General features: G+C 38.8%; 1 protein-coding gene across 3 annotated transcripts in view; it reads right to left on the bottom strand.

Moving 5' to 3' along the window:
• Nucleotides 1-1,027: 1,027 nt before the first annotated feature.
• The window catches only part of PLOD2 (procollagen-lysine,2-oxoglutarate 5-dioxygenase 2), a 48,931-nt gene continuing 30,973 nt past the window's right edge, over nucleotides 1,028-18,985 (bottom strand). For 2 of the 3 annotated variants that reach the window (XM_050977817.1, XM_030227130.2), the window contains exons 9-20: nucleotides 17,475-17,600; nucleotides 15,786-15,907; nucleotides 10,520-10,624; nucleotides 10,135-10,260; nucleotides 8,826-8,967; nucleotides 7,560-7,622; nucleotides 6,138-6,251; nucleotides 5,675-5,740; nucleotides 5,093-5,197; nucleotides 3,631-3,777; nucleotides 3,278-3,403; nucleotides 1,028-2,237 (exon numbers count right to left, since the gene is read on the bottom strand). In XM_050977817.1, the coding sequence (XP_050833774.1) occupies nucleotides 2,082-2,237; nucleotides 3,278-3,403; nucleotides 3,631-3,777; nucleotides 5,093-5,197; nucleotides 5,675-5,740; nucleotides 6,138-6,251; nucleotides 7,560-7,622; nucleotides 8,826-8,967; nucleotides 10,135-10,260; nucleotides 10,520-10,624; nucleotides 15,786-15,907; nucleotides 17,475-17,600 (1,398 nt within the window). In that variant the 3' untranslated portion in view covers nucleotides 1,028-2,081. The remainder of the gene's footprint in view (nucleotides 2,238-3,277; nucleotides 3,404-3,630; nucleotides 3,778-5,092; nucleotides 5,198-5,674; nucleotides 5,741-6,137; nucleotides 6,252-7,559; nucleotides 7,623-8,825; nucleotides 8,968-10,134; nucleotides 10,261-10,519; nucleotides 10,625-15,785; nucleotides 15,908-17,474; nucleotides 17,601-18,985) is intronic. The other variant, XM_050977818.1, reaches the window with a different exon arrangement.

Here is an 18,985-nt window from a genome sequence, read left to right as displayed (position 1 = left end):
ACGTTTAGCAGTAATTAAAGCCCTCGGGGCTTTCTTGAGGCAAAATACACACAAAAAAAAAAGAGAATTTTTGCTGAGAATTACAGAATACATAACTAAAATACCAGTTATGGGGGGGAGGAAAAATTCTGCAGAAATCCATAAACTCCCCTGTGCTACAGGATTGTATTTTTGTGATTTTTTTTCCAAGAAATCTCAAAACAATAAACTGCCTGTTAACTGATCCAATGGTAAGAAATCTTATTCTGTTCTAAGTTAGCCAAAGAGACCCCAGAACAATGCTCAGGAAAAGATGACTAACAAAGGCTGTTTTCATTCTGAAGGCTTGAAGGTTTTCTTATCTGTAAGGTTTTTCTAAGCACAGGCAGTAGAGAGAGAGACACTGAGACAGCTGTTCCACAACCAGGAAACAAAGCAGAGGGATAGCAACCCCCAAATATTAGCCTGAAAAGCAAAAAAGATGACAGTGTAAAGAGAAATTGAAAGAAAGCAAAAAATTTCCTGTCAAAAGCCACTCCTTTTCAAGCCAGCCCATTTTAATATATTATTGAGGTTAATTCACTTTGATGCATTTGCTTCAGCATAACTTTAAATATGGCAAAACTCATTCCTCAAAACTGCAGAACAGGGACATCAGCAAATGTGGGTATTTTCAGTAAAAGAAAAATCTTTGAAACTCTCTCCTAATCCTGACAGCTGCACATAAAGTTTCTGTTTAGAAAATGTGATATAAAGCTTCTTCAAAGACACACAGTTAAAAAGTGAAGGACTGCTCAGATCATCAAACAGCCTCCATATAAACACAAACCCAGGAACCATCACTCCTGCTGGGGCTGTTCTGAAAGTGTAATGCAAGGCTTGGGACACAGGCACTCACTGAAATAACTCCAACAGCAAACAACCCAAAATCTAACATGCCCATCTCCCACCTACAGATCATTAGGAAATATTGTCAGTAAATCAGTATTTTAAGAACAATCACGAGTGCAAAGAAACTACCTGATACAGTCAAGTAACAGCTGCTCCATTAATTTAAAATTACCCTTTATTTTTCTCAAGGTTTTCCAACACGTCGTGCATTTTGGCACGGTAGACTTTGAGACAGTTAGCTTCAAGTTTCTTTAAATTACAAACAGTAGATACAGTAGGAATATTTTAAACCAATTTCTTCAAAATAAATGTCAAGTTAAGACCCTTAGCTTTAAAAGAGACTGCCACCGTTTCATTTTCCTGATACAAAATTCAAGTAATTTTAAGAGTAGAAAACTGTCCCTATAAAACATCCTAATAAAATTTACCAGCGTTCTGAAAATAAGCATCAAATTTCCAGTATCCATTGGGTGCAACTACACATTTAGAAAAATAACTCACTTTAAACAAAGGTCACTTGCTGAAGAAAAGTAAGCTTTCAACAGGATAAGTTCTCAGAACAAATGATAAAACATTTCCTCCTTAGATAAAGGATTTCATCCTCGTTCCATCTCCGCAATTAATTTATTTTTTTCTTCTAAGGGTGTACATTTCAGTATTGGCAATGAATTAAGAGACCAGGCTACAGAGACGCTTTCCCTTCAGTATAAACCAGCATATAGAATTATTGCTTACCAGAAACAACTGTAAACAAGATTCATTTGATTTTGTTTTTATGCTGTGACTTTCCTTTCTTTGGTTGGCACCAAATATACAGACCACCAAACTTGAGCTGTGTCACTTAACTGGGTGAAAACCACGATCAATTTTCCCGGTGATTTTGTATTTAGCATTCCTTGGGGTTTGGGGTTTTTTCAACGAAGAAATGGGTTCACTGTGCTTTTCCATTTTCTCTCCTTACCCACTCTTTAGGACAGCAGAATGGAAAAACAAGTAGGACAAGTTTACTTTGGGACTCAAGGCTCAGAGCAGATATCAAGAAATCTCCAACATTATTAGAACATTTTCTGTTTTCCTCCTTTTAGCCCAAAGTACCTCTGCTGTGTAGTAACAGTAACTTAGTTTCTTTTATCACCATCTTCCAGAAGAGATCTATAAATAAATGTTTATGCAAAGAACACTGCTGTTGAAGAGGACAAAGAAAAATAAAATTAAGGATCAATAAATGATACTGCAATGTATCTTGTGCCATTCAGGATAGGAAGTCCTTCGTGTAAATGTGTAAGTCTTCCTGGGTGCATGAAGCTCCATCCTTTCCTGGGGGACTCAATGGAACAGTTGTACCTAAGGAATTTACATCCACCTCCCTGTAGCAAAAACACAAACACAATAATTCCCAAACATTTAACTTGTGCTTTAATAAATTCCTTTTTGTACATCCATCACAATAATTTGCTATTAATAGGCTGGGTTTTTTTCTTTTACCATCTCTTAGCAAGGTTGTTTTCATGACACCATCTTTAGAGCATTAATTAACAGACAAGCATTTGCAATCAGATTTCCCCTTGTCTTGCTTCAGCATTCACTGGATAGCAACTCATTCAAGCAACAAATCTGACAAACAGATCTTCAATAACTTCACTATAGATTCCACCAGAGAGAAGCAAATTGTGTTCACAGGCCTTGTTTCAGGACTCCACCCCTGCCCAGGACAGCATTTAAAGGAATCTTAAATGAATTAATCTGGCTGCTGGTTTCACTCTGAAGGTGTGCTTTCTAAAATAAGTGTGCCAAGCATATTTATTGGTGTTAAGTACTATGAATGATAAAGGCTTATAAACACAACAGGTTAAATCTCTCTGTGAGTAGAAGTTGGATATTGTTGTCACTGCCCTGCCTAGCTCCACACTCTGGGGACTGTTTTATTTGAATCAATATCAGACTAGAAAATAATTTAGCTCAGAAAAAAACTAAACAGACACAAGAGTTAAAAATTTTCATTCTGTGGCTGATCTAATAAAGAATCATTAAAAAATTCTACAGAAAAGAAGGCACTTGAGTCAACTTGGCACAATTTAAACTCTTTTGAAAAACTGTTTTTCACTGTACAGAAATGAAGCATTTCAGAAATGTTAAAAATGAAATTACTCCTAAAACATCTCCTAAGTTTTTCTCAAACCCCTTCTCTCCCACCATCTGAAACCAGTTTGCTCAATTCAGCCTGACTGCATCAACAATTCTGGATCCTGGAGCTGAGCAAATTTAGTGCTGGTCAAAAAACCACAAGGCATAACGCATCTCAATTGGTGATGTGCATCTTTTCCTTCTCAGCTGGGTCTCTAAGTGTATTTGTTTAGCCTCTACTGTTAGATACTCAAAGGACAACATTTTTAAGCCAGTAACTCACCTGGAAGTCCTCTCCTACTTTGTTGAGGGCGATGTTGATGGTGAAGGTAGAGGAGTCGTGGTGAGGTCTGAGCGAGCGCTGTCTGTCAGGGCTGTATTTCACAACAAAGTTCAGCAGAGCATAGCCCTGCAACAAAACACAGTCAGACTTCAAGCTGTGACCTGCCAAGTCACACACAGGATTCTTGGGATTTTGTTTAAATCTGAGTTAAAATAATAAATCAGCAACATTCATCTTTACAGCTATGCCAGATATAAACTCTCAACCAAACCAAAGAGTATTTAAGTATTCATTAAAATACTTAAATTTAGTCCCACCATGGAGCAATTTCTGCAAAAGCTTTTAACCCATACCTTGGTATAATAGCCAGCAAAGACTTTTAGTGTTACTGGGGCAATGAACTCTCGGATGAAGTGCAGCCATTCATTATCCAGTCCTATTTGCTTCATGTGAATGTCATCGGTTGGGACATTTTCATAACCTCCAGAAATGCGGCTGTCCTAGGGAAAACACCACAAACAGCTTGGAAACAGGAACAGGGCATGCTTCTGACATTTCAACAAATATTTTTTTGAAATCCACAGAATCACAGAACTGCAACAAAGCAACGTTTCAGGGGCTGTCTGTACAGCAATTCCACAGCTGAACATCAAGGAAAAAAGTGTGCTGAGAGCAAAAACTCAAAGTTTTTACAGGATGAGCCAATATTCAGATGTGTCATCTGTAGATAAAAGGGCTTCTTGAGATAATAAGTTTTATTTATTGAGCTGCAGATGCAACTGAAATGCTATCAGATCAAGAGACTGCAGGCCTCAACTTGACAGGGTAATATAAGATGAAACAATTTGTAGAAGTATGTTAAAATTCTTTCCAGAGGCTCCTACCTACATAACAATTATGACTATAGTTTTTCACGGTACCACATTTGTGAATAAGAGAAACATTCCTCTGATTTTAGTGGCAGTTAATAAATACCTTGAATTCTCTGAGAACATTGACACAGTAGCTCATAACATTTTCAGGTAACTCAGGTCCTTGGGGGGACAAGTCTGACAAATCAGTACTTCAGAGGTAAATGAGTACAACTTGTCTGAACAGTTATCAACAGCTATCCAAAACCAGCCCTGTGTAACAGTCAGGTACCTGCTACAGAGCTGCACCACTGCCAGTGTCTAACCTGCAGATTCAAAGTCTGCACTGGGTTGGTGTGGCACAGCTGGGGCAGCAGAGGGGCTGCAGGGCTGGCTCCTGCAAACCTCCCCTGTGCAGCCAATGCCAGCCACTGCAAGAGAGCTGCCACTGCCCAGGCTGAGCCCAGCAGTGACAGGGACAGCACCCCTGTGGTGGCAGTGCCTTTCAGAAAGGGGATAAGTGGAGGAAAGGTGTTTTTAAAATGTTGTTTCATCGCTCACTGTATTACCAATTGAACCAGAGCAGAAACTAATTTCCTCAAACTGAGTCTGTTTTGCCCTGTGTGGGCTATTGAATGATCTCTCTCTGCCCTTATCTCTCAAGTCACTTTTTTTTTTTACTTTCTCTCTCCTGTCCAGTTGAGGGCAGTGACAGAGTGACTTTGGTGGGTGCCTGGCATCCAGCCCGGGTCAGCATACCACAAAATTAATTGAAGAATGCCTCTAAATCTACTGAAGAAGCAGCTACATGGTAGACTAAACTAAGCACTTCATACCACAGAGCAGATGTTACAGACCTTGGCAATTGTTGGGATGTTTGTTTGTTGCAGTACACTGTGACCTACTGTTGTAAAAGTAGTTAAGATCTCTCATTAAGATTACGTTTATATAGGCTGACACTTACTTGGTGTTTTCCACCAGACCATTGCCCAAAGTGTTCCATTTCTTCTACTAATTCATCACAGGCAGTGTCAGAAAATATGGGAAACCAAAACACATCTGGACAGGGCTACAAGAAAACCCCAAACAATTAAAAACTCGATTCTCAAGCACATTCTCACAAAAGCAAAAACCATGAGCTACACTCTAAGCCCTGGCCCAGCACAAGAACGTGTCAGTGCACCCACCCCTCCTGTGCCTTATGGCTCTAACAACCCTGGCCTTCCACATTTCAGCTTAGTGGGGGAAAACAGCTTAAAACTTAACGTTGCTTTACACAGAGAAAACTTATCCCAGCTTCTTAGAGAGGCAATGTTCATGAAATCACTGTCCCTAATTGTCACAGCTCGCCATCCAACACAAGTGCTCTGCCCAGATCAGTTGCATAAAAGCAAGCAGCCTATATCAAATGGCAAAAATTCAGTTCTGATCCAAAACATCAAAAAACTGTTTGGTCACAGACCAAAGCAGCATTTGCATGGAAATATTTACTGCATGCCAATTTATTATCAGTCACATAAATTTCTAAAAAACTACTTATACTCACCTGTTCTACTATGTTATCAGTGAATATCTTTGAGTAGTTTGGATTTATGTAAGTTTCCTTCCAATCCTAAAAAAATTATTTAAAAATATTACAACAGAACACTGACATTTGCAAGTGATCAAAAATTATTTATACTCCATTCATTTGCTTTACTGAAAGCAACAGAAACAATTTAAAAATTTCTTCTTCTCAAACAAACTCATTCCCATCATGTCAAAAATCATGAAACCTGTTACCTCAGGGCCATATCTCCAATTTCATGCTCTGGTCACCAGCTGGCTTGCTGGTATGATATATTGTCATTTGCTTAGGTGGGTAACAACACCTTTAAGCACACAAGCAATATTTAACACAGTAAACAAAAGTTCTCCACATAAAGCCTTTAATTTCACATCCTTTATAATATATAAATTTATACTTTTTTAAAAGTGAAATAAATTTTTAGCAATAATTAGATGCTTACCACAGGATTCTCAAATATCTGCCAGAGGTCATTGTGGTAGTGGGAAGTATTGTAATTGGCTGTAGAAAGAAGTCTTCCAAATTCATGTCTGTTGGTAATGTACATGAAAACACCCTATGCCAATTAGAGAAAGCATCATTAGCAAAACTGTCCATCTTAGCAAAGCTTTTAAAAGGTTTTCATGATTGTGCTTTTATAAAATATAATCACACATTTGTACACATATATTGTAAAAGAGCATCCTAATTTTCAAAGGGTTGACTCTAATCACCAACTACTCTGCATAACTTCTTGTTTACAAGCATTTACTTGCATTTATTTTCTAAACACATTAGAACAAAACATTTATTGTTGAGAACACATGTAGAGTTATAGAAAGGAAAAAGCAGAGGAGGGATTGGTTGATTTGCTTTCCAGAAAACTTAAGCAGACACACTGAAAGAATCTGATCTCAAACTGAAATTGCTCACACACAACAATACCAACATCTAGGGTTTAGTTTCCAATTCAAATCTGAAAGAATAAGCTAACAATCAAAGGGTTCATGAGAGTCAGAACAAGAAACTTATTTCAGAGTATTCACTACATGATCCATCTGGTGAATTGGCCTGAAATAAAAGATATTGGCAAATACAGCACACAAGAATATTCAGATCAGCATCCAAAACAGCTGAGCACTCTGAAGTCTGTTCATGTAATTATATGCAAGATATCAAGTAAGATACAGCTTTATTATCAAGCTATTAACAGAAGGTATTAACAGTACTTTCTTGATTAGAAGTAGTAGCAGAAAATAGTATTTTTAAAAAGAAACTTAGGTTCTTTTTGGGATTTTTCTTAGTTTGTTTTTCAGACTAAAACTTTTTTTCTGAAATATTAGTGACTTTTGGATTTGCAGCAGATGAAGACATTACCATTTGGGTACTTTGGTATGTCTGTCTATGTTTTTGTCTGAAAAAGAGTTAAACTGTTAGAAAGGTAATGACTGTGTTAAACATGCCCAGTTCTGGGCACTTACCAAATCATAAAATATCTGCAGCAGGGAGAATAAGGAGGGCCTGGGTGAAAAAAACCAGCTTCAAGTGACAATGTGGTCACTGAGGGGGCCTGGCAGAGCTACAGGTGATCTGAGCTTTTCTCCTTCCTAGGACTGCTCCCCCACTTTAGCTACAGAAGCAGTGCCAGCACACCTTGACCCTACAAGCACTGAGAAACCCCCCTGAGGAAACAAAGCCTCTCTGAGATGCTTTCAGCTGGGCATGGAAAACCTGTCCCTGGCAAAAACCTGACCCTTAGCAGACTGAAGAGAAAGCCAGAGCAGTATTTCATCAGAGGAAGTGGACAGAGGAGGAGCATCTTCCTGTGGTAGAGTGATACTGCATGTAGTAATAACTAATTAATAAAAAACAAATAAAGCAACACCTTTGGGGCTCTGAGCATATGGAATGTTTCCGAAGAAGGGGAGTCTTTTTCCCTTTGTAAAGTCTAAAATGAAGGAGAATCATCACATCAGTTTTCTGACACAACCTCTTGCTCTTTTCCCAGCTAGTTTTAGGTTTCCACAGGTACACCAGGGAAATAGCAGCCTTTGCCCAAAGCTGATATGCCTTTCCAGACAACATGCATCTCCAAGCAAAGCTCTCCACACACATGTCAAAGCTGTTTCCACCAGCCCCTTCTTATCTGCTGCAGTACAGAAACAAGCACGTTCCAAACCCTCCTACAGCCCAGGCTGACAAGGAGGAAAAGAGGAAGCAATTTTCTCATGAGCCAGTCAGATTAGTTTAATGAGCACATGGAAAGCAGAGGTTTTGCAGGAACTGGTGCTGAGGAGGTTTGAATACAACAGGACTGGACGGGGATGTTCTGAAGAATCAGTACAAACAGAGGAGATCATGCCTTGTTATGAGGGAATAAAAAAATTAATACTTGCCAACTTTTCTTGTTCAATTCAGCAAAAATTTTTTTCAATGCTATAGTGTCTGGAAATAGGTCTGGTTTAGGTCTGATTTGTCTCTGTGCTGAAACTAGTGTAAATATCAGTAGAAATATGGATTTACAGATTTATAACTTCACAGTACAAAAAAGTTCTCTCATTACTTCCAGGTTAACACAAGTAGCATTTATCTGGTACATTTTTAATCTATCTAGAAAAATTAATGGGTAATTCATGCTCCCTAAGAAGATTTCTACCATTTCCTAAATCACCTAAGCTTTTTATTTAACACTGCCCATCTCTAGTTCCAATATATATCTACCTAAAAAAAATGGCAAAATACTCCAACTCTGTCTGCTGGAAGTTTCACACTGTATAAAAATGTGCACAAGAGAGATGCCTCAAATGCATTGGTAAATTTTAAGTCATACATAGCAGAGCAGTTGAGCCCTCTTTCATCTACTGAGGTTGTGCCAAGGAGAAAGGTATTTTAACCTCAACAGAAATTTTCAGGGAATTTAACTAGAAAACACCATGCAGTCATTGCATCAGTGCATTGGCCTTGAAAAAACCTCTGTTCTCAACAATTTAAAATAATACACCTGAAGAGTTTTATCACACAAAAATTGGCCAGTACTTTGAATTAGAAGTAAAATATAATATCCCAGATCAATCAAGTGAAGCAGTCTGAGTACAGCAGGACACAAAGAAATGTGTGTATTTGGAAGCAAGCTGTGGCAGGGACACCTTACCATCTCCCTGGCATTCCTGCAGAGGGCCATATCAGGATCCAGCTTATCACGCATGAAGTAGTTCTTTTCTTTCATCTCAGATCTCAGAGTCTGTCCCTTAATTAAATATATATTAGCCATATAAGGGATATTCCATACTCCTCTGTTGAAAATAAGAAAAAACAACACAGAAATAGTTTAAAGCTATGAAAACTAATTTGTTGCCTATTCTATGAAATCAGCATCTCTGTATTTGCTGACAAGACTAAACAAGTTGCAAGGAGAAGAAGCTGAAAGGTTCCCAAGACACTTGGAAAACTACATCTGGACATCTCAAAAGCAGGCGTAGGCAGTAATTCAATTTTTTATGAAATACTGTTATAAAAATATTGCAAGGTCAAATTCTCTATGGAATTTTAACTACACATGTACTCCATGTTTCCATAGTTAATGCCATCAGTCAAACTCTCTTTTATATTATTTTACAATACCAGATGGAGAAAGTAACTCCAAAACAGATTTTTAAATGAGTTTAAAGACTTCACACAGCTGGTCTGACCTCCTCACACAAATACTCACAGACCAGAGCAGGCCATGTATGTATGTGAGTTGGGCCAATATCAACACAAAAGCATTGCTTTCAAAATGCTCCCTCTGCAGATTCCCCCCCTCTCAGTGACACAAGCACATCTTTTAGTACAGCAGGACTGAAAACAAGCCAGCCCTATCAAAGCAGTTTGTTTCAGACCCTTTTGTTCTTCCAGAGCAAAGAAAAGGCATCCCCATATGGAACAGTCAAGCTTAGAACAACTTATATTTAGGGGAGGGATAAGCCCAGAAGTTTATCCTTGACACAAGTATTGCTGAGGAACTCCTCAGCATATACATGACATCATAGACAGGATGAAACACACAAAGAAGTTGTAGCTGTTCCATGGATTAAGCATTTGCCCCAAGGAGATGACAAAGTCATTCCATGAATACAACAACCATTCCTTCTGCCTGAGGTTCCAGGGATGCAGAGTTTTGGGTTTGCTATTTGTTTATCTTGCCTTTTTCTGTACTGCACACTGGTAGAGCAACCAGACACCATCAGACAGGTACCACTAATGGCTGTGCCCAGACCTAACACCAGCTCATCACATAAACACTTGGCTTTGTTTTCAAGTTGTGAGTGGGAACAAACAAGTGAATTTCTATGAAACAGAAAACACAAAACAATATACCTAACCTCATCTCTCCAGGAGTAATGCCATGCTCATATATCTTCATGCAATATGTTGCTAATAACCATCCTGGGTGCCCTGACAATTAGTTTGCAGTTACTTACACTCTGTTCCCTTGGACAATGTCCACATAATCTTCTGATCGAGCATAATAACCATCAGGGCTCAGAGCACCCCAGAAATTGGACCAAAGCTTCCCGTGGCGAGTTACTAGGGGAGCAATTATCTTCCTGTGAAGTGACATATTGAATAAGAACACATGAAAATCTGAAATTGAAATTCACATCAGGAATTGCTGTTTGACAGGAACAAAATGCTTTGTGAATTGCTGGCACCCGAGCCTGTTATGAACTATGGCAATGAAATACCACAAGTAAACAAAGAGGATTTAACTCTGCAAAAACAAACAGGATCTTATTTTCTCTGGACAGACCCCAGAGAATCCTTTCAATTTAGAGGAAATTCTACAGAATAAGAGATTTACTATACCTGTTCTGTTCTATCAGTATCCTTAAAGTTTTTGGGTTTGTCAGCACGACATCTGCATCTATGCTTAAGTAATATTCACATGTTTTATCCTGGCGACAAAGGTCCCTAAAAAGACAAAGAAGAATTATTAATGATCATGTTAATAAGACTGTCCACATGGACACATGTCCAGACAAAATTCACAAACAAAACAGACAAAAAGATTTAAAAAAACCCCAAACTATAAGTATTGAACTGATTCATTACATTAAAAGTCCTCTGCAGCAAAGTATTGTAAAGAAAGGTGCCTTTAGACTACAGCAGTTTCATTAACTAGAAGATTAAAATACATGGATTAGATACCTTATATTTTTCTTTTAATTAACTAACTGGCCTTTAGCCTTTACCAAGTTCTGTAATACCTTCTACAAATTGTCCTAATAGAAAATGGGGCAGGGGGAGATGCCATTAATTTATATAGCTGGGTAGCAGTACAATCACTTAAGAGTGAAGTATGACCTTATTTAGGAAGCTCCTCTAGCAAGTGGCTGCAATGCTGTCTTTGGAAAAAGATTCCACAGATACAATCTGAATGGTAATTGAAACCTTATGGAGAGTGTAAGACAAAAACTTATAAACTTTTATAAAGAAACATATATTTAAAGACCTTTTCTTTGTCTTTTTGACCAAGTTGGTAAAGAGAAATATAAACCAATTGCAAAGGCAGTGAATTAATACTGGAGAAAAAAACTGAATGTCTCCATACACTATTTCTATCAGTTGTGATTTTGATCTCAGAAGAATAAACTGCACAAATTCCCATGGCTTGAAGAGAAAGACAAAGAAAACACATTCTACTGTAAATATGAAAGATACACAGACTATTTTGTAGGCTTTTGGAAGGGTGGACTTGCTAGGCCAAAACTTGGTATAGTGAATTCAGCTTTCCTATGCCATCAGAATAATAGGAGATTGATAGGAAATAGGAAATCAAATATACTTTTAGAGAAGGTGGAACAATTTCCTCAAGTCAATACTACAGCAATAGCTTCCTATCATGCAGGTGGCACTATTGAATTTGTCTATTTTCCCTGTTTTAATTCCAACATAACAGCTTGAAACATTATCTTAGTTCTTGTTTTAAAATATCTACAATCAGTGCTTCAGTTCAAGTTCCACTGATTTGATTGATTGTGACTGTTTTCTGCAAAGGCAAAGCTCTCTGTGTGACAGATACATACAAGGCAAGCTAAGGGCTGCCATGGCTGCCTGCCTGCTCTTCTTGCATCCCCCTCCAACTCTGGCACTAAATCTTCCATCAGAATTACTACTAATCAACCCCTTCTGGGTCTTTCTGTTCAAACTTTCTTCTGCTCAAAGAACTCAAGAGGTATGACTTTGTTGGAATCACAGTGGAAGGCAGAGCTTTTTTATTCCATAACTTTAAGCACTCCTTCCTCTTTAAGCTTGATCACTAAAGATCTAGCAATAGTTTCAGAAAAAAAATTAAAATACCCATGTGTCAGAAATGATCTTCCCACTGCTGCTAGAATCACTGTGTTTGAACACACACCCAGTTTACATCCCTGGTCAGTCTCTGGGCTTGCCTTACCTGACACCTTTTACAGACATTTTTATGACAGAAATCCCTTAATCAGCACCTTCTCACATAATGGCCCCACCTGAAGCCAGCAGGTTTTATTTTGGCTATACATGGTTCAGTCTTTGTGGTGTTTTCCTTTAGTAATCCATCCTGTTCAAAGCTTTACTAGCACTGAACACAAGTCACATGTAGAGTTATCATTGGCTTAATTACTACTACTAACAGTAACCTGACTTTTGTACTGCACTTGGCATTAGATGTAAAACTTCTTCCAAAAACATTCAGCTCCTTTATCCTTATTCTAGTGAGGAAAATAGACCTGAGACCTCATCCCAGTCCAGGGCTCCAGCCACAACACTTGCCAGCACTACCCCTAAAGCAGGTAAACCCTCTGCTGCTAACAAAAACATGAACAGATTTATTTTTTTTCATTATAAAAATGTGATAAAGTGGAACAAATTTATATTTAGTTATAGGAAAATATACCTGGAAGATTAATTACATAATAGCAAAATGCATCATCCTTTAACTTTTGTCTTTTCTTCTGCCCCCATCCCTTTTAAATCCAGACCCAGAAAATTCTATTCCAACTGGTGCCATGGGCTTAGCATTAGAAACCCTCCTGTGCCTCTTTCACACTATAATCCAAACCACAAAATACTAAATTAAAAGTTTTGGTCTAAGTCACACTCAGTCATTCAGAACTCTACTGAGAACTCTCTGAAAGCATTCCTGTCCTAAACAGTCAGGAAATTTCAAGGTTACTGTTCTGACTTATTTTTTCCTCCTTATTTCCTTCTCTGCAGTGTTGAAGACTGGATCACCACATGGCAGAACTTCTCCTTCACATTTGACATGGTGGCTTGTATCTGGAAATGCTGGAAGAATTATGCTGCAAGCATGAAGTTTTGCCATTTGGTGATCTTTTGCACTTTAAGGTCACTAACCTTAAAGTGCAAAAAAATCTCCCCAAAACACCACAGGTTTCACATGGAGGGAAAGAAAGTGATAAAAGGTTCAGTCAAAATTAATAAAGCAAACACATTGACCAGAAATTAATGCAGCTTCTCTTTAGGCTTTCAGTGCTGCCCAGCAGCTTTGCCCAAGGAAATAAATGTAACCCTTTATATTCCCATGCTTTAGTGTTACATTCTCAGAGTCCATGCTAACTCTCCAGATGTAGAAATTCCAGATGTGAATCTATCTGTATGCATATCCAGGTCACTCCAAGGAGCACATGGAAAGTGCTTTCTGGCAAAGCTCACGTGTAAAATGCTTCCTTATCTACATTCAAAGGCTAAACTCTTCAATCTCCTTGCTTTCCACCTGCTCTGAAGTGAGACCAAATGTTGAAAAGAAAGCTGTGTCCTTGTACACCCCTTAGAGCAATTTCAGAGCAGCAATTAACAACAATTCAAAGAAAGCCAGGGTTTTTGGTTGGCAGTGTGAAGTGAAGCTCAGTGGATCAGTTGAAAGTGTTTTGCAATCAGAGTGATGTCTGACTGACTTTACAAACCACAAGTCCATCTGGAACAGTGACCTCATCTGAAAATGGGAGAATGTCACAGCTCTTCCCTTCATCACACTTTCCATTGAGATAGTCCAAGGGTCTGCTTGTCTGGTTGTGACAGAGACATGTTGTACACCCAACTTCTCTACCATTGAGCCATCTTTCTTTTTTTTAGACATAGTTTGAACTTGCAATTAATCAAGTTATCATTTTCAGACCTCTCAGTTTGGAAATACAATTCTAAATATGGACTGAAAGTCCAGAGGGAGGACACTTAAATCATCTGACAGACCTCTGAAAGAAAAGGTGTTCCAGATACAAGTCTGCAACCAAAAGCCTGGGTGACATCTCCTGCCATTTAGGGTTACATTTTGCATCTCTCCAGACAGCCACGATGTGCACATTCCCACTGAGAAGCTGAGATAAATGACATTTTTTATAAAGTTTTGGAAAATTCCTACCCTCTTCTGTTACTAATATTTTCGAGGGAAGAACAAAAAAGAACCAACTATCCCAAAAGAGAAATCCTGAAGGCTGTAAGTACCAGGAGAAATAATATTATGGAAAACATACTTTTTATAAATAAAAGCTCAGAAGTGAATATTTTCCAACTTTCTGTTATTACTTGAACATATTTAATTGCTTTTCATGTTTTCTGTCATAACAAATTCTGTAACAGCTGGCTGAAATCTCATCTGCAACCAAGGCAAAAACAAAGATGATTTTTCCTTCAAGAAAAAAAGAACTGTAAGAACTCGTACTTAGTTGGCTTTTCTTTTTAACCTTTGTAAAAAAGGTTAAAAAAAGACATGGAAATGCCACTCAAGTGTTTCAAGAGCTGCTATAAGTCAGTAGGATCTACAAAAAGATGACAGGTTTGCAGGTCTTTGGGTGAGATTTAGTATGACCATAGACATTGATGACACTGAAGATTCTGCCTTAGGTTGTCCATACAACAACAAAAAAGGAAAAGGCAACTCCAGAAACTCCACATCAGTTCCACGTAATGTGCACCAAAAAAAAAGTTTGTCATCCATGTACATCTGCTTTAGAGAGCATTAGAAACAGAGAAAGAATGATTTACAAACATGTGGATGGGTGCTTAGACTACCACTGGACATCTGCAGCATTTCCTAGAAAGGCAAGGGGAGAGGTGTGGACCTCAGCCAGAGATCAGCCTTCCCGTGGCTTCAGCACAACAAAGCCCCACTCAAACAAATTTCCAAGAACACCACAGAGACTCAAGGCCTTCATTCTTTCAGCTGAGGCTACGAACAGCCAATGCTCAACCTCTGAACAGAAATGGCCTTCTGAAATTAACTCCTCTGCTCTGCCACTCAGGGAAGATGTGTCAGAAGAGTGAGTCCAAGTGTTATCAGGGAATGAATGCTGCTGCAGGGCCACAGCAAGGTGCCCCTGATCTCGGTGGGATCCTGGGCTGGGACACTCCATCGTGTGGCTGGTGTGCTGGGAGAGCCACTAGCCACTCTGCAGGAGCCAGCTGCAGCACTGAAGAGACCCAGCAGGGCTGACAGGGGATACAAACCCCAAGGCTCAACTTTGGGCACAGAAAGTGACAGGTTTAAAAGCTAAAGTTTTGGATATTCAACAAGAACAAAAGAAAAAAGCAAGACCAAACACAAGATAAAGTCAGCTGCCTTTGTGAGAAACTTCATCTTGAGCACTTCTGAAGGATATTGCTGCCTCTGAACCACATGAGGAAAGAGAATTCAGTCACCTGCACATCCAGGTCAAGCCTTAACCATATGTGTACTTAAATAGAATGTCACTTTAGAAAAAAGAGTAACCACTAGGACAACAAAAGAGCAATTGTTAAAAGCACATCCAACACAAAAATGAAAAAAATTCTGCAGTAAGGTAGCTGGAAAATAAAAATACTATGCATTGTCTAGGCTATCATCACAAGACAAGATGACAGACTATTGAAGTAGCCCAAACCAGAGAGATTTTTTTCACAATGATCAACAGCTTTTTATATTAGACAGAAACCATCAAATACTTGACAATTTATGTCTTGTCTAGATCTTTTCTACCACAAAAGCTCCCATTTTCACAGATGAAGATGTAAACATTAAAGGCACAAAATAATACATGTGGCAAGAGGAAAAAATGTGAGTGTATACAATATTACAGATTTATAAATTAGAACTTACATTCCCATGTTCCGGGCTTCTGCTTGACTCAGGTTTTCTTCAGGCCCAACAATTTTAATATTTCTGATAATGTTCTTGGCTTTTTCCCAGAATTTCTTGATGTGCTTTTCATGGTAAACCTCCTGTAATCACGTAAACATTTTTTATTGCAAATGCAAGACACCAGTAACTATGAATCACAAACACAGTGTCCAAGAACACACTGTATTCTGTCCTAAAGAAACAGATGGCAAACAGTGTCTGAAGATATTCCAGTATATCTGTCATTAAAATGAACTTCCTCTGCCCAAAACTTCAGAAAAATAATCCAACACATCAGCAGTGTTAATCAAAGCTGTACAACAATTCAAGATTCACAAATTAGCTATGCATTATTTTTCAGAATATATATGTTACAGTCTTTAAAACCCATCTACAACCTCAGGGGCGTGCAGGAGTTTTGTATGCTCCTCCTGAACCACTTTAGAGAGGGAGCTGAACCTGTACCAAACTGCACAGGCACAGCCATTGTTTCTTTAAAATGCAGTCCCACTGATTGTTCCTTTAACTTCTATTCACCTTCCTCCTTAATTTTCTATTTATTTAAGAGCTCTCAGCTGCAGGCAGTCATTCCAAACCTGTGCCCTCACTGTAGCTTTTGCCTATTATGGCTGCCATTAGAATAATTGAAATATTGGGTAGGGGTTTTCCCCCTCTATAATAAAAAGCTGTTCAGTCTTTATATTCCCTTTCAAACACCATAAAACTTTAGGCTGAAGCTACAAAACCAGCACAGCCTACAATTCCCATGTGCCCATCACATTTATACCCTCAAAATCCCCTTACAAACCACAATGAGCACTTAGAGATAAGCTCCACTTCTATTACTGATTCCCTTTTTCTGTCATACCAACAGCAATGCATGCACACTGAAAAGGAGCACAACTAAATTTTACTCCCATTTCTCTTCCAGCCTCATTTTTTTTCCAAAATAATTGCAAACATTTGACACCTCACTCATTAGAAACACAGAATTATTTGGGTTGGAAAGGACTTTAGATATCTCCTTCCAACCCCCCTGCCTTGGGCAGGGACAGCTTGCATTGGACCAGAACAGCAATGCTGATGGAGTCACTGGGGAAGTATCAGCAATGCCAGATCATTAGGTAATTAGCAGGGAGTATTCAAAAACAACTTATCTGTAGTTCCAGGCAAAACACATCTGAACACACCAATCTTTCCATGGCACCCAGCAGGAGTGCCAACAGACACAAAAATGCACTGGGGTATCAGCAAGATCAGAAAAAGGTCCCATGTCACCTATCAGGTGACAGTTGTCAATAATTTGGTGTCCCTGTTGCTCAGGCCTGAGGTGGTCAGCAGCTGGCCCAGATGGTCACTGCAGCCCCTTCCAGCTGGAACTGTTCTGTTCTTATTTTACTCCACTGTTTCATGTCAGTCAGTACTTCCTCCAGAAGCACACACTTCAAATTACATTTTTTCATTAGTTAAATAATCTAAGCAGTTTCTTTAAATAGACTTCACTAAGTCCTGACACATTTTTTTCCAGCTCTGCATACTAAATTCTGAAGGATTATCTCTTTCTAGGCATTTTAACTGTGTTCTTATATCAAATCCATGTACTCCACACTCTGATTCATTGTATAATTTCCAAAATTGAGCTTTGTACAATGATAAAGTCATACTTACATTATTATGAACAAAGATACTGAGTGCCTCCCGTGGGTAGTCCAGAGTCAACAGTCTGTCTAAAAATTTAGTTAGGAAAGGAGTGGGTTGTTCAATGAAAACACCAATTTTTACTCTTGGATATTCCTAAAAAAAATGATATTTTGATACAACCAATAAGACTTGCCTCTTTTCTAAGATTAGTTATAGTAAAGAGCAACTAACGTCATGTAGTAAGCTTAGTCCACACAGCTTTCAAACAATCCAAACCAGTGGGCTCAGAAGTGCTATGCACCCTTTATTCCCACTGGCTTCACAAAATAAGCAAAGATAATGGATTTAATACTGGTATGAAGCACACACTGGAAGTAGGAAATAATGTAAAATGGTTTTAAAATTCTTACTTTAAAAAAACTAAAACAGCAAAAGAATCATTTAAGGACATACACCTAGAACAGAATGGCAAATCTTTTTCTTTTTTTTTAAACAAGGTACAGACACAGATTACATTTACAAGAAAATACAGAGGAGAGCAGTTTTTTTAAAAAAATAGCTAAAGAATGAATACCACAAAATATTTCACTCAGCTGTACTTTAAGCCAAAGACTGCAATACCCTTCTATAAATGTATATGCACTATTTCTCCCCACTCATTTTAACTGGGCCCTGCATTCCTTCCCTACTCACTGATTTTAGAAAATCTCTAATAAACTAACGGAGCTGCTATCCTTACATCCAAGATACTCAACTTTCGTGGACCTTATTTTAAAGTGAATTCACATCTTTTGATGGTATTTGGCTGCTTTGTATGTGCTTGATAGAGAGCATGAGATCATGACCACTAAAAGAAACACAGACAGCACTTTTCTGTAGTCCTGAAGCGTATCACTGCAGTTTGCAAGACAAAAAAATTTAACCTTCAAAGGCCTCAACTCCTACACAAAGAAATACACTGACTAAAGATTATTTCCATCTCTAAACCAGACAATTACTATAAAAATCTAATCCATTACAAGGTTTCTCAGAGAGAAACCTTATATGAGCATAAAAGGCTGCCAGCTAGCTTTCTAAGCAGGCCAACACCCACTTGAGAAGTGTCTGGATAAAGCATCAACACATGCTGAGGTTTCAGAGTCACTGTCTGCATGGGAACCCAGACACAGCCCGTGTTTGCCCTGACCCCCCTGCTCACAGCTGCAAACCTCATAAGGACTGCTGGGCAGGCACAGCCACACAGACACCCCAATAACTGCAGAACAACCAGCAATGCACTGCTGTGTCTCCAGCAAAGCACCTGTGACCCCTCTGCTGGCACTGCTGGGGCTGGCACGGGCACTGGTGCCACTGATGGCCAGGGACAAGGAAAGCTGCCCGGGCTAAGCTGGGCACACTGACTCCAACTGCTGCAGGCACTGCACTTTGTCATTTTTCTAACTCAGAGTCATTCTGCCCTTGTTCTCCAGGGGAAACAGAAGAGGTTCAGGCTGGATGTGCAAAGGCAAGGGGGACAATGAGGAATCGCTGACACTGCT

This window comes from Serinus canaria, chromosome 9, assembly GCF_022539315.1.
Source record: "Serinus canaria isolate serCan28SL12 chromosome 9, serCan2020, whole genome shotgun sequence".
NCBI lineage: Eukaryota > Metazoa > Chordata > Aves > Passeriformes > Fringillidae > Serinus > Serinus canaria.
This window is presented reverse-complemented; position numbering and strand designations above follow the sequence as displayed.